Source organism: Hippoglossus hippoglossus, chromosome 13 (assembly GCF_009819705.1).
Source record: "Hippoglossus hippoglossus isolate fHipHip1 chromosome 13, fHipHip1.pri, whole genome shotgun sequence".
In the NCBI taxonomy this organism is placed as follows: Eukaryota; Metazoa; Chordata; class Actinopteri; order Pleuronectiformes; family Pleuronectidae; genus Hippoglossus; species Hippoglossus hippoglossus.
The window spans coordinates 24,633,958-24,654,279 of NC_047163.1; the positions used below are offsets into that span (position 1 = coordinate 24,633,958).

Here is a 20,322-nt window from a genome sequence, read left to right on the forward strand (position 1 = left end):
AACCCCTAGAGAACAGGAAAAAATGTGTCACACACAGGTGTGGTTCTCTTTGAGTGGGGTGATAGTAGTGATGATAACAGAGTTGCAATCAAGGAAATAAAATCACATTCTTACTCAAAATACAAAGTGTTCCTCAAGTTGCACTGCATTCTGGGAATGAAGAAAATGACATATGTTTTTTTCTTTGTTAAACATTGATGCCAAACCTGACTAGCCAGGCTATGCTACAGAAAATATAACATTCTGCCATCATATGACTGTCATACTGTGTTTGAAGCAAAAGCTCTAATAATTGCTAATAAAATAAGCCCTGAACATCTGAACATGTTCATTTCCACACCCAGTTGATTATTGAAGAGGGAGAATCATTTGAAGGCCGCTGTTCCAGCTCTGCAAGATTAATCGACAGAAGCTTTGGTGATACAAACAAGATTATCTAGAGACAACACTGTCGTTTAACCAGTTCAACATTATTGCACATGTAATTATTTAACTTTGGATAAACACACATCTCACCTACCCTGTCCCTCTTTTTAGTGTTAGTCGTCCATGCTCTGACCCCATCTTAACACACACACACACACACACACACTCTGTCACTCAGTAACTAAAGCTGGACCCAGAGGGACAGACTTTGATCACACACACACACACACTCACTCACTTACTCACTCATTCACTCACTCACACAAAGGTGAGGAGCAACATATTCATGGGCATGAACGATATCATCCAACAAACAAGAAAAATCTGACTCACACAGGCAGCATAGCTAACGTAATACGTATTGAACCTGCAACAAATTAAACAAACATTTCCCGCTGTAACAGGTAAACAAGCAAAGCTCTGCAGACAGACACACCATAAGCACACAACTGGAGGTAGTACATTAAAAATAATGATGCATAATAAATGCTGGATAATGAGATTCCTCTCTTACATAATAGATGAGTTCTGTCAAATCACGTCAAGTTGTGTGTGATTGTTTGCTTGTTTGCAAACTGGTGTGTGTGCACATATCAACTTTGTGTAGTGACATTTATTTGATTAAAAAAAAGAGGATTTAAAGGCATTTTTATTAGAAAACCTTGTTTTTATAAAATCTCTAAAACAAACAGTGTCATAAAAAAAACAGTACAAAATACTTCTGGTATTATCTATAAAAATAGGAAGAAGAGAAAAATCTACAAACATATTGCTCAGTATAAGGTCACAAGTACAAAATTCTGTCACAAAAAGAAGACAGTTACAATCATTTGTTAGTAGACGTGATGCATTCACAGATGCACGGTGAGGAAAAAGGCTCTCAAGGACGTTTTGCAATCAAAGGGTTTTCAGATCTGACTGTGCACTTCCAAACGCAACTCAACACGACACAACATATTTGCGTACATGCGTTTTTGTCACGCACCGATCAGGCATTTGGGCCTCCAGGCTAAATATATGAAACATTATATGAATGCTTTTTTAGTCCAAGTCATCTGATGGGAAGTTTTGTAAGGCCCTTTGCCTGCGGAGGACAACGCTGATTTTAAAAACTCCTTTGCCTTGTCTTAGTCTATTACTGGGGAATTCCATTATTTTTCAACCTGGATCATAAATGTGTGTAAAAAAAATTGCACTTACAAAAACTTTTGGAATCCTTCCAGTAGATCGACTCCAGTAATCTTATGGGGCAACTGCGACAGTCCACGAAATGTCCAATAAAAGTGCTATTTTCATCAATAAATGGGGGCAACAAACAGAGGAGGGACAATTAGCTGCTGCACGGTTCACAGTGACTTCTCTTTCTTTGTGTAATGTTGCCAGACTCTTCCCAGAATAACAATCTGAGCATTTCATTATTGAACAATGCACTTTGAGTGGACATTTCATGAACTGCCGCAGTTGCCCCTTAAGATTGCATTGTAGCCACTGCTAGTGGGCCGCCCAATAATTTAGTGGACAAATACGGTACACATTTTTATGCTAGGTGTCTAATTTACACACTCAACACTTATAAATGTGGCCCCAACATTATAGACGCCCATTTAAATATAAAGGGCTGTAACAGCAGCCAACACTGTCCTCAGGCTACAGTACTTCCATGCCAGGAATTTTGGGTGAAATCCATTGCCTGTTGCAACTGATTTCTATATTGACTTCTGACACTTAACAAGGTCACCGTCTAGAAGAACAAACAGTTATTGAACACAGATGGACTCCTTTCTCCTTCATGACAGTGGCCGCACCAGCTTCAGGATCATAACGCCTCTCACTTCATAAACCCTGCTGGTTTTATCCAGCATGTTTTCCCCCACATAAATATTTTTGGACTCTCTCTATAGCAGAGTTGCGTAGTTTTGATCTTGCTCCAAAAGCCTTGATCATTATCAAAACCATCCCTCCAATTTCTTTGTTTGGAAACTTTTAAACAGAACCTTCTTTCCATTTTCCTCCAATTCAGAAACAAAGTGCTTGTCTCTGACACTGCAGCAGCAGCACTCTCTTCATTTGGCCTCAACTCAGCAGAACCCTGGAATTAAATCCAAGGGTGCCATCTGGGCTTCCCTCCAGCGAGCTTACTGGCTATCTTCACATCAGTGTTGCTGTCTGTGTCGCCACTTCCTCAGTCGGAGTCATCGCCACCGTCGTCGTCGTCTGAGCTCGGGCCCTCCTCCTCTGAGGAGCTTGGGTCTTTGGTGCTGGCCTCTGAGATCATGCCATCTGAGCTGTCAATCTCTAAGGACGTCTCTGACATGTAAAGGTGTATGGACCTCGATGGGTGGCTGGGACACACGCACAGATGGGACAGGGAGATATCCACCAAGGAGAGGTAAGAGCAACATAGCACACAACCACACACACACAGCGATGTGCATTCATGCTTGACATATTTGTGAATTATTTATGTACATGCATGAGCATAAGTCCCACATAAAGGGAGAGGACAAAGACAAGCAGACAGCTACACACACACCAGCAGGGACAAAGGGTTAGAATCACTCAAGGTTAAGTCCCATGTTGAGAGCAAAGTCCGGCTTAAAATATCTGTTTAACCATCTTCATCTGATTTGGGTTAAATTATTTCCTTCCTTTGCAAAGTTTTTCAGTCACAGATTCGGTTTGGAGTCTGAATAAATAAGATCATAACAAGATCACAGTAAAGTTGTCAACTTTTCCTTGAGAGGCTTGGCTTTTGAAGTCCGGAGCGAACATTACCGCAGCAAGGTAAACAGTACAGCACCCATTACAGAGAGATCTGAAAACCCAATAGAAGCAAAGAAGTCCTGCATGTCCAGAAAAAAGCAGTTATGACAAAATAGCTCATTGTTTGAAACAGACACAAGGCCTTCATATATGGTAAGAAAATGCAACCTCAATGAAATGTAAATATTATAGAATAAAATGTAGAATTATTATTGCATTTAATTATGTGCTAGTTTTTTTTCATAAAAGTATGAAATGTCTGTTTCAAACAAATGATCATCATCAGGTCTTGATTGCTTTCTTCTGCAGCAGCCACAAAAAACACTCTTATAACACCACAGAAAATACGGCGATACAACTTAAGCAGTGAAACAAAATGGAAATGTACAACAGCTGACATTTATGACCACCAAAACTAAAGTTGATCGTTGTTTCCCGTCATGTGGTAACTGAAATTAAATGTTCAGTTACCACATGATACTACGAAGTTATGAACCTGCTCATTTATTGTGTCACAGTTTCTATTGTTTTGTTGAAATAATGTATCATACACAGGACTTGCACTGCATTGGTATGTAGGAGGGGGTCAAATTAAATATTAGGGAAGTAAATTGCAATTGCTGTTCTACATCTACATCATCAAAACATTACGTCTAAACAGGAAATGTGTTTGGAAGCCCATTTAGCTGAACGAGAAAAGACATATAGACATACAGACATACTACAGCTTTCCACACAAGGACACATTTTCATTTTATTTCTGCTTTAATGACAGCTGCCCATCGATTGGTCCAGGTTGGGAGCTGTGGCCAGAATCACGGTGGGAGAGGAGGGAGGAAGTGAAGTGTCCAGTTTAGAAATAGAGCCCCATGCCCCAAGAAAGAGCGCCACCTACCCCGAAATGCCCTGAGTCAGACGGCGAGAGAGAAAGAGAGAGAGAGTGTGTGGCTCCCCCTGTTTCTCTCTCTCTGTCTTTCTCTTGGTCTTACCACACAGTGGGATCTTTTCTCTCTTTGCGGGGAGCTTCCTCGCTCCCCTCCGGCTGCCTCTGTCTCCGTTTCTTGCACCTCCTGCAGTACAGGATGAGGACGATGAGGAGGACCACTGCAGTGATGCCGCCCGCGATGGCCAAAGCCAGATGGAGAAGTTGGGAGAAAGAGGCTGTAGGTGAGAAGGAAAGAAAGGAATCCAGACTGAGATATGTTGCTACTGCTCATTGTGTATTTATACATGATTGTCTGTTATACATTCTCGAAAAATAAATTTTAACCCATGCTATAGGGATGGTTATGCCAGTTGGTCAGTCACTTTGGTCCAGAGTGAAATATTGTATGGACCACTGTTTATACACACATTCATGGCCCTCAGAAGATAAATCCACATGACCCCGGTGCTACCCTGACATTTCCTCTCTCCTCTAGCACCAGCATGAAGTTCATATTTTTGATGGTTGAGTTAAAAGTCAACAAATGCTGGCGACATTGCCATTAAATTTGGCACATGTACTGGAATGACCAGAGTCCTTGGCTGTAATAAAACAAGACAATATTCATATTGTACATAAATACATTTCTGTCTGAGACTAAATCTGCCAACCTGTGGAGACGACACGCAGATGAATCTCTCCAACTGATCCGTGGACATCCGGCGGATTCTTGACCTGGCAGATGTAAGTGCCGTTGTAGGTGAACTTGACCTCTCGAATTATGATGGAGGCGTCTTGGCCCATGATGTCACCGGCCCACATGACGTGCTTCCTGAAAATGCCCTCTACAGGAGGATAGGGTCGTTGCTGGTAGTGGAACACCTACAGGTGGAATTTGGAGAGCAGATTTGCTTTTAGCAACAAAAAGACAGCAAGTCACAGCAAACAAAGACTAGAGCTGCTGGGGAAGGAGGATATTTTATTCTTAGAGAGAACGACAAGACAAGACATAAACCCAGACCTCATTATGCGCACACACACTCACTCACACACATACGTACACAAACACAGGCTGTCTTGGATGCTCCATAGGGAGCCCGATGACTCACCAACTCCTCTCTCAGTTGGTTGAGGGGGTGGATCCGCCCTGACACAATGCGGGTGGTTTGAGGTTTGATCGCTCTTTCTTCCAAACACACACACACACACACACACACACACACACACACACACACACACACACACACACACACACACACACACACACACACACACACACACTCACCGATTCCTCTCTGCCTTTTTTGAGGGGTCTAAAGCTCCACGAGATGACAATTGTGTTGGCATTAATGGGAGAGGAACTCTGAAATGTGCACTTGAGACGAGCGTCCGTCCCGTTGACTGCCTCCATTTCCCCATATGTGTATATACGCATCCCGCTGACCTGCAGCACGCCTGCAAAATACAAACATATAGCACAGCAGCAAAGGTTACTTTCAAGGAAGAATGCCCTGTATCCAGTAGCAAAATCAATACATGCATACATACATAGCTTACATGAAAGCGTTTGAAAAGAAACACAAATAAATGTACAAAAATACAGAGCAAAAGATGAAGTTTGAGTTCACCCTCATCAGTATTTCCCTGCCTTGTGAGTGCATGCAGTGCACCAATTGACCTTACCTCTGCCTACGCAGAGCTGCTGCAAGAAAAATCACTAACTCTTGAGTTGTCGCAGTAACTGTGTTAGATACATAACACACTGAAGCCCTACAGACTGGTCCTAAGGCTGAAAGTATACAAGATTAGATCTGCCAGCAGTAAGTGAACTTCCTGAATAAAAATCTGCTTCATTACATCTTGAAAGTCCAAACTGATTTCAGGTCAGTAGGCTGATTCTGTGACACTTAATGAATAATAGCCACTTTAGCCATACTACTGCAGCAGGGAGGCGAGGCTGAAATTGAAAGTCTGCTGTATATTATATGGATATGGACTATATCAATCTTTACACTATGTGATAGACCTATTAGATGGAGAATGAATGGACTGGAAGAGCGGACAGAGATATTGGCAACAATTTGGCTCTTCCACATAATGATGGATGGAGCTCCCCAGAGTGGAGTGAGCGCCAACACACATGTACAGTACACCGCACAGAAACACACACACACACGCACACACACACACGCACACACATGCATGCCCCCTCCCAAGCAGAGACATGCTTCAAGCTGACTTTCTGCCTGGCAGCCGGTCAAAATCACGTCAGAAACCAGCCGATCATGTCTCCCTATTGTGTTGTTGAGTCTCTTTATTAAGTCACATTCAACTTTATTCTGAAGCAGCCCGGTGAGGATGTATGTATGAGACTCTGTGGATGTCTGTGTGCCTGCTGTCCAGTTCAGATCCGCCTGAACTATTTATAGGGGGAGCTCCATATGCCACAATATTATCAGGAGCCATGTCTAGCCTTGTTAAGTCAATGCACTGGCACACAGCAGAGCGTCCATCTGCAGAGCTCGCAGCCAGTGTGCTTCAGCGGAGCCAAAACTTGTCCTGTCGTCGTCAGCACACTGCATAGGAGGAATCTGCAGAACAAGTTGAACACTGACTAGGGTTGTCGCCTCATATACACGTTTCATCCCCGGGCTCCAGTTTTATTGATGCGGTCAGGCTGCATCAGTTTTATAAGATAGATAAGGGTTGTACAATACATACAACAATTGCTTTCTAAAATGGATATGAATCGAATCTTAAAGGACTTCAGCCCTGAAAAGATGAATAAGAATCCAGTCCGCAATTTATAATGTAGGCAAAGTAAACTAAGGTGGGCCTTCCCAATGCTAATTGGCAACATACCCAAAGGCTCCAGACATATAAATAACAAGTCATGAAAGAGGGCAAATTGAGCCATATCACTTCCCCTGCATTATAATCAGCATTAAGTCTGGAGGAACTGGGATAATGTCAGCGGGGTTTTGGCTCCTCTGGCAACGTGTTCTGTTCCTTATCAGACTGGAAAGAGTTTCCTGTGGGCCCGGGATGAGAGAGTGGGGCGACCAGACGGCCCCCGCACAGCATTAAACAGACAGGCTTCTCTCTCATCGCCAGGTCCTGACAGGGCTCCAGCAGCTATAAGTGTTTTAAATGAGCCTGATGAAACCTGGGAGGGGTGTGATGGAGTGACTGATACAGACAGAGTGAGCACAACAACCAAAGTCCTTCTTAGCAAATCGTCTTGTTTCAAAATTAAAAAATATTTTTTCTCTAATGGGAAAAAAGGTTTTGGTGCAGTAACACTGATTTATATTTGCTTATTTTGGGATTGTTCCTCATTAGTATCTTAAAGATAAGAATCCAATTTGGATCAATAATTTCCTGCATGAATCAAGAAAGATGTTGAAACGGTTTGGTTTGCATAGTAGACAATGCAACAAGTCTTATTCCGCTGACATCGCTGCCTTCTTCTTATTCAAAGAAGAATAAGACATTAACTTTATTTTGGTATGAAATGAAATAAGATATGTAATTTGATCTGATGGAAAAGGTGAGGGGAGAAAGCCTCGAGTGTAAAAAATCTAACTTCATGTGATGCATCAGCGCTGGCTGTGCCCGGCTGTACCTAGTAATGAGTGTGTGTGTGTGTGTGTGTGTGTGTGTGTGTGTGTGTGTGTGTGTGTGTGTGTGTGTGTGTGTGTGTGTGTGTGTGTGTGTGTGTGTGTGTCAGCAGAAGCATCTGAGCCACAAAGTAAAGGTCTCATATTCCATGTGACAAAGACAAACAGAGGGAATGGAGGAGTGGGGTCCAGAAATAAAACTGTATATAGAATTGCATGTCTCACAAAAACATCGGCCCTGTTTACAAGCAAGTGCTTCATTTCAAACTATTGTTGGTTTTCTGTTTTTTGCATGGCAATGTTTGTCTGGTCTGTTCATCACTTCATCACTTCATCATTTACTTTTTCTTACTTGTTTGATATGAGCATCATTATCACAAAATGCCTATGTCATCATTTAATTATTAAGACATGAAATGTGATGAGAATCTATTTTTTGCTGCTTGATCTTCAAATTGCTTGATTTTTCGTTTTTAACTTGTGAAGCACCTTGTAACTGTGTTTTGAAAGGTGTTATAGAAATAAAGTGTATTATTTTTCTAATTATTATTATTATTATTATTATTATTATTATTATTATTATTATGTATGCTATCTTCGGTAAAAGGGGGGGAAATAGCCGATGTTAGCATTCTAACAGGCTAAATTAATACAGGAAACATTGTACCTGCAGAACATCAACACGTTAACATTGTTGTTGTTGGCATGTTAGCATGGTGACATCTGCATTCCGCCCCAAAGCATTGTAGGGGAGTAGCTTCATGGAGTCGCTCGCTAGCTGAAGACTGAACGCAACCAATCTATTTAACATCCTTATGTCAGAGTATAGTGCACGTGGTTATGGTAGTAACGTAGCATGACGCTGAACCTCCTCTACCACATTATTTTAAAGCTCACGCTGAAAAGATTCATTACGCTGCGTAAATCAGGAAAGAAAACAGGTCCTTAAGGCCGAGGCACCTCAATTATAATGAACCATTCAGTTTACAGAACATCAATTAAAATAACCGTCGCTAATCTCCTTTAAACAACAACAAAAATCCCTGCTTTCAACCCTGCGTTCTCTTCTCACACAAGCTCAGCTGATGAAGAATTAAGGTTAATTGGGCCTTTTTGAAGGAAGAGAGCATATTAGTGGAATGACAGAACATTGAGGCCTGTGTACAGTGCCTCAATTACTACAATCATCTGTCCCTGGGGCAAAAAGTACACGATCGCTATTAAATCAGTCATTAGCAGGCACTAATTGGAAAAGAGGGATTGTGTGCCATTACATGAGTGAGGACATTTAAGCGCTGATTTTTTTGCACATTTAGAGAAAGAGAGGAGAGAGATAAATAAGCACAAACGAGAGAACGAGCTTAAGTGGTGAGCAAGAGCAGGGTGATTGAGTTGATGAGTGAGTACGAGGTGTATGGCTGAAGCTGGAGTGAAAACAAAATGATTGAAATGCTTTTTTCTCCATAAGTGCAGTCACGTAATGAGGGGATAATGCCAATTTGTTGTTTGCTTGTTTGTCTGTCCATTCTTCCAGTCCAGCCCGTCTCTCCGTCCAGTCTGAGTCGCTGACTTGTTTATGTCTGGACATCCTGCCAGTGCTGACCACACCCAGCACACAGAGACACAGAGAGGGAGCTTTCATGGCTTATTAAGATGGAGTTATTTACCCAAGAGGAGGGCAGGGCTGGCGTGCGGAAAATGCATGAATTTGTCCAAATGATGTCCCTATTATTGCAGGCACTGACTGACAAAAGAAAAAAAAAAGATTTTGTCATAATGTTTGTCCTTATTAAAGGTATTAAATACTGTGAAATGTGATCAATTACACTCTATTCTGGTAATTCATAAAGATATAATTAAATCATATCTTATTTCATATTTTTTTCCCATTGTGCTGACACTTTGATGCCTGGTTACCTGAACTTAAAGGTTCAGTGTGTAGAATTTTGTGACATCTAGTGGTGAAGTTGCATGTTGCAGTTGAATACCCCTAATCTCACCCTCCCCTTCCAAACATTAAAGAGAACCTGTGGTAGCATTCAGTTGTCATAAAAACTAAAAAGGTGTTTAGTTTGTCCAGTTTGGACGACTTTAAAAAACATGGCGGCACAGTTTAAATGAAACACACTAGTGAAAACATCAGAAGGATAATTTTATATTCAATTTCTGCCAATAGATCCTTTTCACGTTAATGTTAAATACTGAACCTTTAAAACAAATATTTTGCCAATTAGGGATTTTCCCTCATGGAATCACGTAAGCATCTCTTGTGTACAGTATTTGTGTGTTTGTCAATATTTGTATCAATGTAAACTCCAGATGGAGGAGGCAGTAAACTATTACATTCCATTGTGTGTGTATCTGTGTGTGTTTGTGTTAGTGTGGTTTTGCTCATGTTGTGGGGACCTAAATCTCATCTCACATCATAGGGACAAAACTGCAGGTCCCCATAATGTGATGATTACATTTTTAGGTAAGTGATTAAGTCAAATCAATGTAGGTCAAAGTAATATCATGGCGACATGACTTCAGAGGATATTACGTGTGTGTGTCTGCGTGCATGTGTGTTGGCTTGGCATCTTTCTGGGGGATCCATATGGACAAAAGAGTGCACACACACAAACACACACTCCATTATACTGTATGTAGCCTACCAGTGTTGGCATTAGTCCATGATATGTATTTGTTGCTATGTCAAGTATGTCACTGTAAAATAAACTTGCTGAACCTTTAAAGCACTTTATTCTACCTCTCAACACGACTTGGTACAAACTGCACAGGTCCACTTTCATTTCTGAAGCCAAAGAGGGCAAATACTTTAATCTGCAGTAGAATAATCAAAGCAAGCCCAGGAGAGTGTGATTAGGTCTGCTTGGCTTGGCAGTCGTCCCAAGAGTGTCTAAAAGCCTTCCAAGGCGGTAGGAAAAATATCAAGTTGTGGTTGACCTGCCCATATAATATATCACCCAATGTCACAGAGTGACGGCAGCATAAAGCACAAAACAATACCCATATGATTTACTGTGTCTTTAGTGTAAAATATGTAGCTGCGCATACATACAGTACATGCTGCCTGTTATTCTGCTATAGGTAAAAAATGATATCCTGGGTTTGGCACTAGTCAGAATTGATTACCCACATTTTCAATAAGATCAACAAACTAGAAGGGCACTCAGAGAGAGTTTACTCCCACCAACGCCCAACAGTCCCTTTATGAAACCACAGTTAAATTCAATAGATTCAGATTTTTATTTGTATCTGCAGCAAATTGCACACACTCATAAATATCAGTCCCCAAAAATTATTGATTTGTTTTCAAGATCCATAAACCATTTGCTGAGAAATCAAGGATGATGAAAAACACCCTATCTCTCATGTTGAAGAAAGTGGGAAAAAAATGTAATAATCTGAATCGGAACCAAAATATAATGAGTTCTTCCTCGACCAATACCACATCGTTTCACCAAGTTTCATGGTAATCCTTCGAGTCATTTTTGCGCAATTCTGCTAACTAAAGGAGAAAGCAATCGAACGCAGATGAAAACATAACCTCCTTGGCAGAGGTAATAAACTAGCTCCTCTTTTAGATACAAATCTGAATGAACATGTTTTGCATTACATTCACTCAAATTCACTACAAATTTCCTGTCTGCATCCAGGCCGTGAGTAAAGTCACTCAAGTGTATTTATTGTATGTCATGACTGAACAACAAAATATTCACTTATTTCTTCCGCCAAGTAAAAATGTTCCACTTCAGTCACACATTCTGCCAACGGACACACAAACAAGCAGAACTGTCTCTTTAGATGTATTTATTCTTCTAGTAACTGTAACCAAGGGTGGCATTTCCAAAGCTTTCGCATTTTAGGCTGTTCTGCGTGTTTCACACTGCAGAGAGGCATGTTCGGTATATTGAACTCTTTTCATAACTGCTCAGCAAACACTCTCAGGTATTCTAAATATTTCTTCTGGGAATATCTTAAAAACAGTCTGAAGAGTGAACAAATACGTCCGCCTCAGTGCTCAATCGAGATCTCTGTCAATGTTTTTTGGATCACCTGTTTTAGCTTGAGGGTTTGTGGATGCAGTTACTCATAAATATGGTAAATATACAGGGAATCAGAGAGAATGGAGCTACTTTCAGTAGTAAATAAGTGTATGATAATATCGACGATCAGGTACAACATTAAGATATCGAAGGCCTGGTTCACACTAGAGAATTTTTAACTCTTAAACCATTTTAAAAACCTGGGAGACCAAAGACATAATGACAGATTGAACCAGTTTTTAATATTATAGTCGTCAGAACGCACACACTAGACGATTTGGCCGTAAGAACACGCACTTTCCGGTTTTAGGCAACGATTTCAGAAAGGCAATTCCAGGGACTTGGGTCTCATAGAACGTAATGTTATCAAATGTGACTTCAGAAGAAAAACAAAGATGGAAGAGGATCGACGACCAGCTGAAAATTTTTGCCGCAATAATACAAGAACACAACATTTGGTGACGCTTCCCGGTCAGCTCGCACTCATTGGCTATGCGGGTTTATGCTCAGTATTCCGTCTGAGCCAATTTTCGTAAATATCAAACATATTATGACACAATCTGGAGCATAAAGTTATTTTGTAATCCCCTCACACTTCAAGATTAATTTGGGGAAATAAACGGCTCCAACTGGCCTTGAAGCGGGACAGCCCGCCCCAGCCGGCGAATCGGGTCGGATCATCCTATAGTGTGCACCAGCCCTAAGGATACACATTTATAAATCACAGTTTTTCCCTGACTTTAAGGCCTCCAGGATTTAAAGAGAAGGGAGAACTCAAGTATAGCTGGCCTAACTCTCAGAATCAGGAAATTGGTTTCATTACATTGTTTCCTCGATGGTCTGTGTTTGTACTTCTCCTCTTTTCATTATGGCTCACGAACAAAGGGACCACCAGGCGGAAGCCTGATTTTGTGTAGCGCCGGTTTTGGAGGAAACACTTAGGACAGGACCAAACACACAGAGCTCAGAGGATCACAAAGAGCCTCTTCTCTTCTTTGTGAGAGTTTTCACAAGCTCAGGTTAGTTTTCCTCTCCTTTTTTTTTTTTTTTAAACAATGCAGATCTTTCATGTTGGGCTGGACTCAGGGCTGGGAATAGTAGGTTCAGGTAACACTATGTTCTCAGAGGGAGAGTTGAGTGGTTGGATGAGAGGGAGCCCCTGATATGAACACAACTGTTTTTGTATTTATAGTTGTATATTTTCTTTGTGCAGGCTTCTGTTCCTTCCACTTGCAACGACCATACAGTTGTGCCAAAACAAGCAAATGCACTATACGGCTGAATGTACAGTATGTGCTTATTTTGTGTACTTTTGTTCTGGGGCTGATTTTCATCGTCTGCGCCCCTTTGTTCCAGTAAAGGGAAATGTCAATTACATTTTAGACAATTTTGTGCATGTTACTTTGCAGCTTAAAGGGATAGTTCACCCAGAAATAAAAATTCACTCATTATCTACTCACCCCTATGCCGATGGGGGGGGGGGGGGCTCGAAACAAGGTCATTTCCGCTTTGTTTAAAGCCTAAAAGTCCACCAAAAGTGGCTAAGCTAGCAAACATTAGCATTTCCAACGGCCCCTAAATGCACCTCATCGGAATATATCAGCAGACTTTTAAGCTTAAAACTTGATGTAAATGACCTCGTTTCAGGTTGAATTTGAATGTCGGGGCTTCCGGACACTTGGATGACACCACAGGAGCAGTATGGAGGCATGTTATGGTTTTTCTGTTGTTTTATTACATCTGAAGAAGGACTCACCGTTGACTTCAATTGTATTGGATTCTGCTCTTACAAAGTTTACCCCTGAGACTCCAGAAGTAGAAGGCCCTTCTCTGGTTCAACATGATGGTATAATCCTTTGCACAATGGGTTATGTTGATTACCTCCACACAGGAGGTTTTGTTTTCACCCCTTGTCCGTTCGTTTGTAAGTAAGATGACACAAAAACAACAGAATGGATTTCCATGAATCTTGGTGGAAGGATGCAGCTCAGAAAAATTGAGCTTTTTTATTTTTTTATTTTTTTTGAATGAAAACTTTTTTCAAGTGAATGCAATACGCTTCTGTACTTTGTTAATGTGGAGGACATTTTTTTAAATTTCTTTCTCTTAAAATGGAACATTTGCTATTTTGACACTGCATTGACTATTTGGTACTACAACCCTATAGATGTACCCTATACCAAACTGCAGAAAACTACAAAGGTGTGTGTGAAAACACTCTAAAGGTCAGTCCAAACAAAGACCAAGCATCACTCTCTTTCTTTGGAACTCTTTCTTCCTCTCCTTCTTTTCCCCCTCCCCCTGTTTCCTCCAAGACAATTGTAATTCATCAGGCAGCAGCGTCCAGAGGAAACGTGCAGTGGGTGAGTGAGGATAAGAGTTTAATCCATCAAACCTCTTCCACTCCCGCCTCGCAGCTGACTCAACAACTTCTCCCCAGGATTACAAACTATTGGGTGGGGGATTGATCCAGTGTGTATATGTTTCGATCAACGTCGCTGTAAGCCCACGGGCTTCTGGTGGATGGACAATCCGACCCTCGAAAGACAGTCTGATGCTGGACTGGCCGTATATGTTGATTGTTCTACAGTGGTATGAGTGAGGCCCACTGTGACCTCCACCTCTGCTCATGTGCAGATGAATAGGTCAGCAAATGTACACAGATCAGAAGGAGGTACTGACCTCTGCTCTTTGTTCTCCACTTTAAGGCGAACGCCACCAATTTTTACAAATAAGGTTCAGTTTAGTTGACTCTATACTCAGCCTATGAAAACATTTGAATGTTTACTGTGGATCTGAAGGGAGTGTTTAAAGCAAGAGTGGACCAGAAATAGCAAAGGAAAAGAAGAGAAGTATTCCTCCCTTATGTAGCCACTGTGAATATTATATTTAACCAAGAATGGGAAACTGGCTGGACACTGGACTGCTGTGCTATTTTTACAAGTGTCCCAGTGCTATAACTTGAACTGGCACCAAACCCAGAAAACCAGCCTGGTATGTGTCAGTGATGTGGACTTCAATAGATATGAAATTAATCATAACCCTTTTCGACTCTGTTTTAAGGGCAGGTTTGTGTTTCAACAGCCAAAGAACTGGTTTTCATACAGAAAAACTGGTTTGATTCTGTCACCAACACCTTTCTGGTCTACAAGACAGAACAGTTTTTTACGTCATGGGCTGGGGGCAGAATAATCATGACCAACAAGACCAATAAGAGCAACCACAACATCGTGACCACCATTAAATAGCTTATGTAGTGTGTAGTCTGCGAAGATTGAATATTTTTATGGAGGCCAAAGCGGGGCAGCAGTGGTCCTTTCTGTGGAAGAGACATGAGAAGGGTCTCCTTCTCCTGTCGTCATCAGCTGAAGTGCAGGATAAACTAGAAGGAGCTTCATGAACAAAGTCTGAGTTCGAGCACATATATTAGTGAGAAGTGGCTGCAGCAGAATAAGAGAGGAGCACAAAACAGATGAACAAACTATAGAAAGGGGGTACAGGGATCACAAAAAGGACCTTGGGTAAAGCAGCAATATGAGATCAGAGACACATTCAGTGACGTAATGACGTGGCTCTGGAGGCTCTAGCAAACCGGTTCTTCAGAGCTTCGCAAGTTGAATCAACTTCGAACCAGCCTTAGCACCGGTCCAGCACTATAGCTCCAGTTTCTCCTTAGTTGAAAACAGGTATGAGAGCCGCAAGTCATTCAGAGCTCAAGTGTGATCAAACCGTTGAAGTTCGTCCTTCGTCCGCTCCACCCACTAACCCCTCCTCTGTCACTCCCTAGCTAACACCCTCAAAACCGGATTAAGAATTCACATTTGTCAGTCTGTCGTCTCTAAATCTGACATCACAACTCTCCCAGCCTGGGAAATTCCATCATCATGGTTCCTCCGTATTTATCACACATTTTTAAGCTGATGGCAACAGACAGTGAAATTCCTCTTGGCTCACTGTGGATCTGCTGATGCTCTTTAAAGGAGTTGATTCCTTCCACATGCCCTAAGCCTAGTGGTTTTGCTTTCACTGGAAGATCTACCAGTTTTTACCCTAACTAAATAGTTTTGAGAACGAGTGATGTAAGAATGTGACAACGCTGACAGAAACCCATGCTGCTGACGAACTTACATTTGTGCAGACGCAGATAAACACTGTGTACGGACACTATAACCTTAAATAACCCTTCAAACACAACTCTTTCCAATCAGTGAGAATACATTTCAAATCTCTGTTTTACATTTAAAGCGGAGCACAGTTCTATGACTTCAACTTTAGACAGGGAGTGCCTCACCTTCAAACGGCGACACAGATTCACCCTGAGCCCTTTTGTGTTAAGGATTGGTGTGTTCTTGCATGTGAGTACGTCATTGTCAACCGAACACACCCCAAGGCAATCACATCAGCCCGACACAAAGGCCAGACGTCTTCCGAGCTGTGTCAGTATGTAAAAAAAACCACATCTGCACTGTGTTACACTGACCCATTATTGTGGGGAGATTAGAGGCGTTGTGGCGGAGAGATAACTCCATCATCCCGGGAAACAGACACAAGCTGCTTGTCTACTGTGAACCTGACAGAGTTGAACTTAATAATCAGCCTGCTTATGTACCTGGTATGCAGGTATGTGTGCAATCCAGGTATTACTCATGTTGTGGGGACCTTCCTTAGGCCAGTCCCTGTGACGTCAATCGTTAAATGTTAAGGTAAAGACTTGTTTCATGGTTAGTTTAAGGTTAAGGTCAGAGTTGGGGATAGGGTTATATTTAGGGGTTAGGCAAGTAAATATGGTTAAGGTTTGAGTAAGACTCCCATAAATCAATGTAAGTCCATGAAGTCATTAAGACACGATTGTTTGTGTGTGTGTGTGTGTGTGTGTGTGTGGGGGGGGGGTGCTAAACCAGTAAGTCAGGACAGGTTTGCACACGTCTCTGTCTGTGAACATGTCAAGCTTTTGGTAAAAGGAGATGTTAGAGGAAGGCAAGAGGAATTAAAGTAAAGCACGGAAAAAACGTACTGTCAACAGCAGACGGTTTAAATACTTAAATCTCCTTTGGTGTGTAAACCATAGCATTTTTAGAGGTTCCTCATTAGCAAATATTTCACCCTGAATGCACTTTAACAGCAGCACATTTATCTTTGAGAGTGATTTTTAACACCTCAAAACATGCTGCGATTGCAGAAGCGAGAGAGGAGAGGGATTACTCTGCTCTGTCTGGACTCCTCAAAGCAAGTCTGCAAATGAATAATAACTTTGTATTTGATCGGTGCAATGGATGTCAACACAGGGCTGATGGGTAAACGTGATAATGCCATACGTCCGCGAGGGGACAAAAATGAGATGAGATAGAAAATGGGTGAGAATTACTTTTGGTAATTCAGTGTCATTGCAGTTGTGTACGTGATGAGTGTGTTGGCTTGTTTCTTCATGCTGTGCCGTTTTACCAACACAAAAATTAAGCCACAGGTAATGAAAGTGACATAAACAGACAAATGAGAACTGAGATGCTGCAGAGCTGTAATCAGTCACATGCTTTTATTTGATCAGCTATTCCTCTACATCCCCACAGTACATACAGTCGTACGAATGTAATCGCTCTGTGTGTGTCAGCCTGTGCCTGTGGTTTTGACTAATCTGCGAGCACATGCACACTGTCAACACAAGCAGCTTGCTACTGAGCTGAATCCTTACATGATGCTTTGGCAGTGGATGGACACATTCAATCAATATAATCCACTTAGCTGGGATGGACACAGATAACTTCAAGGTTAAACAACCTGGTGTCTGCGGAATGAATTGCCTCTGATGGCAAATCATGATCAACATTAGAGCATGCTCCATTAGTGCCATGAGAGCATCTATAACAAATAATGTGATCTATTAGTGTTTATTTGCCTGGTTGTTGTGTATCTGACAAGTTGTTATGATCCAGCCGACATATATCCTGGAGCCCCCTTTGCACGGGAAGCAGGTGGACTTATCTTCGTCCAGCGGGCCACTTAACAGCCTCTGTGCGCGTAAGCACGGATGCACATTAATAGGCAGGAAAAGGAGCGAGTTTGCATAAACAATGCGACCAGGAGTTGTTGCCGGCAAACGGCTTACTGTAAAGTCATTATGTGTCAGAAGTGGCCCCCGCGGTGGCTGCTTCAGCGGCCCACCCGGTGCCCCCGTGCCAAGTTCCCCACTTCCCAGTGACGCACGGCGGGCGCGCAGAGATGGAGGCTGTAGGTCTCCCTGCGGAGCTTTCACTAATCAGGGTTTCTCTTCTCCTCTGGATGGTGATTGTCGGGAGCGTGTCTGAAGGTTATCCGGTTGTGTCTTTAGGTAATTCTGGGGATGTGTAAACAGCTGGAGTACACGGCCAGTTTACATTGGTAGTATTGCCTAAATATATTTATCTTTGTTTGGTCATTATATTTATTTATAGGCTATTGTGTACCTTTAACAATGTTTTTGATGCATTGTATTAACCGTAGAATAGTTAAGTTGTAACATCCCAAACACACAAACTTAGATACATCACACAAAACATGTAATTCCAATAGTGTTGAGCACCAGCCCACATTAAAGCAGGGTCATCTTTTCACTCCACTCATACCAAACCACAGGGTCTCACCTGAAGCTGCGAGTCCGCACAGGACGGTGAAGAAATAGAGCCCTTTTACGCACATTGGATGGACGCTCCGACCACCAACACACCGGGAGTCAACTAAACCGCACAGAGACTCCTCCGCCACCGGTTCACAGAGACAGGGCACACGACCGACGACTCTCCAGATGCCTTTTCGAGGGGGATGAAAACGTGTGTTTACGCCGAGTCAACTCCACCACCTCGTTTCTCCAAAGACGCGTCCCAACTCGCCGCCGCCCTCATACACTACATTCGAGCACCCTCCCACTACAGTTTTCGGGCGGAGTAACAAAGTCACCCCCTCTCCTCGCTGCCTTTATCATTCTTTCTCTCTCTCACACACACACACACACACACACACACACACACACACACACACACACACACACACACACACACACACGCACGCACGCACACACACACACACACACACACACACACACGCACGCACATGTCAAACCCAAAGCCAGCTAATTCTTGATGGTCACCCAACCGGTTCTGCTGCTGCGTAAAATGCGTGGCTTCATGCCACAGCTGTTGCGCAAACACTTGTTCAGGTGTTGTACAGTGGAAACACCACATACAGTATAATCTAATTCTGTGAGTGTGAATGCTGACAACAGTCACACTATTGTTTAGTTTGATTATAACTATAATAATCACCTCCGCTAAGGACCCATGTTTCCGTTTGCTTGGTTTTAAGCAAGATTACGAAAAAACTACTGCACTGCTAAACACAAAACTTGGTGGAAGGATGTTTTTTTGTGTCAGGGAAAAACCCAATAGATATTGGTGTAGATCCAGATCATGGAGGATCCTGGATTTTCTTAAACATGGCCGCAGCTGGCTTGACTGTTCAGTATATACGATGGATAACACATCTTCACTTATTCAGAAATTAAGCCAGAATCTAAATGTTGCCATCCTGTGCATTTGCGGGCAGAGTCTGCATAATAACAACCAGTGGTGGGGTCTGTGGTTGTGTTGTCCCTTCCATACTCGCACTTAACCAATTGGGAGTCAGTCTCAGCTGTCAGTCACATAGTTTCAACCCACTTTTGTAGCATCTAATAACTAATTAAAACCAAACTTATATAGGAAAAAAGCCAGCACTTGTATTTTCACTTTTTGGTTTGGACCTTGTCCCTTCTGCCAATGTGGAGGAGGCAGGATTTATAACATATACTGCAGCCATCCACCAGGTGGCAAAAGGGAGGCTTTAGCTTCCCTTTTTGGGGAACAGTCATATCGTCCTTCTTTGTATACAGTCTATGGTTTGACCACAGACATACGAATGACCAAAGCCTTGATGTCAGTTTTTCAGAAAAATGAAAATTCACTCATTATCTACTCACAACAATGCCGATGGAGGGGTGGTTGAGTCCACAAAATACTTTTGGACTTTCAGGGGAACAGTGTTGCAGCCAAATCCAACACAATTGAAGTAACTGGTGACTCCCTCTTCAAATGTAAAAGAAAAACAACTATACAAAATGCCCCCATACTGCTCCTGTGGTATCATCCAAGTGTCCGTAAGCCCAGACATTCAAACTCAAAACCCCCCGAGCGTACCCTTGGGCGAGGGCTTGTGTGCGATGTGTGCGTGGGTCCAGAGGAGGATATCAGAGGACATTTAAGCTTAAAAGATTGTGTAAATGACGCTTACGGACACTTGGATGACACCACAGGAGCAGTATGGAGGCATGTTATATATTTATTTATTTACGTTTGAAGATGTGGACACCAGTTACTTCAATTGTATTGGATTTGGCTGCAAAACTGTTCACCCCTGAAACTCCAAAAGTGTTTTGTGGACTCATACATTTCACCCACCCCTCCATCAGCATAGTGGTGAGTAGATAATGAGTGAATTTTCATTTTTCTGTGAACTATCCCTTTTAACCAGT

General features: G+C 42.2%; 1 protein-coding gene across 1 annotated transcript; it reads right to left on the bottom strand.

The window, feature by feature from the left end:
- Positions 1–1,597: 1,597 nt before the first annotated feature.
- LOC117773213 (myelin protein zero-like protein 2) lies at positions 1,598–18,632 on the bottom strand. The gene is made up of 5 exons (XM_034604933.1): positions 18,401–18,632; positions 5,400–5,569; positions 4,786–4,996; positions 4,179–4,350; positions 1,598–2,768 (listed from the first exon to the last, which is right to left on the bottom strand). The coding sequence occupies exons 1-5, from the start codon at positions 18,453–18,455 to the stop codon at positions 2,609–2,611; spliced, it is 768 nt and encodes a 255-aa protein (XP_034460824.1). The 5' UTR covers positions 18,456–18,632; the 3' UTR covers positions 1,598–2,608.
- Between the last annotated feature and the right edge of the window lie 1,690 nt (positions 18,633–20,322).

Bases quoted from the DNA above. Each gene is read 5' to 3' on its own strand.
- LOC117773213 (XM_034604933.1), bottom strand. From the start codon at position 18,455: ATGTGCGTAAAAGGGCTCTATTTCTTCACCGTCCTGTGCGGACTCGCA. The intron at 4,997-5,399 runs GTGAGTGTGTGT...TTCCACCTGTAG, and splicing joins AAAAAGGCAGAGAGGAATCG to GTGTTCCACTACCAGCAACG. The intron at 2,769-4,178 runs GTAAGACCAAGA...CGTGTGTCCCAG, and splicing joins AGAAAAGATCCCACTGTGTG to CCACCCATCGAGGTCCATAC.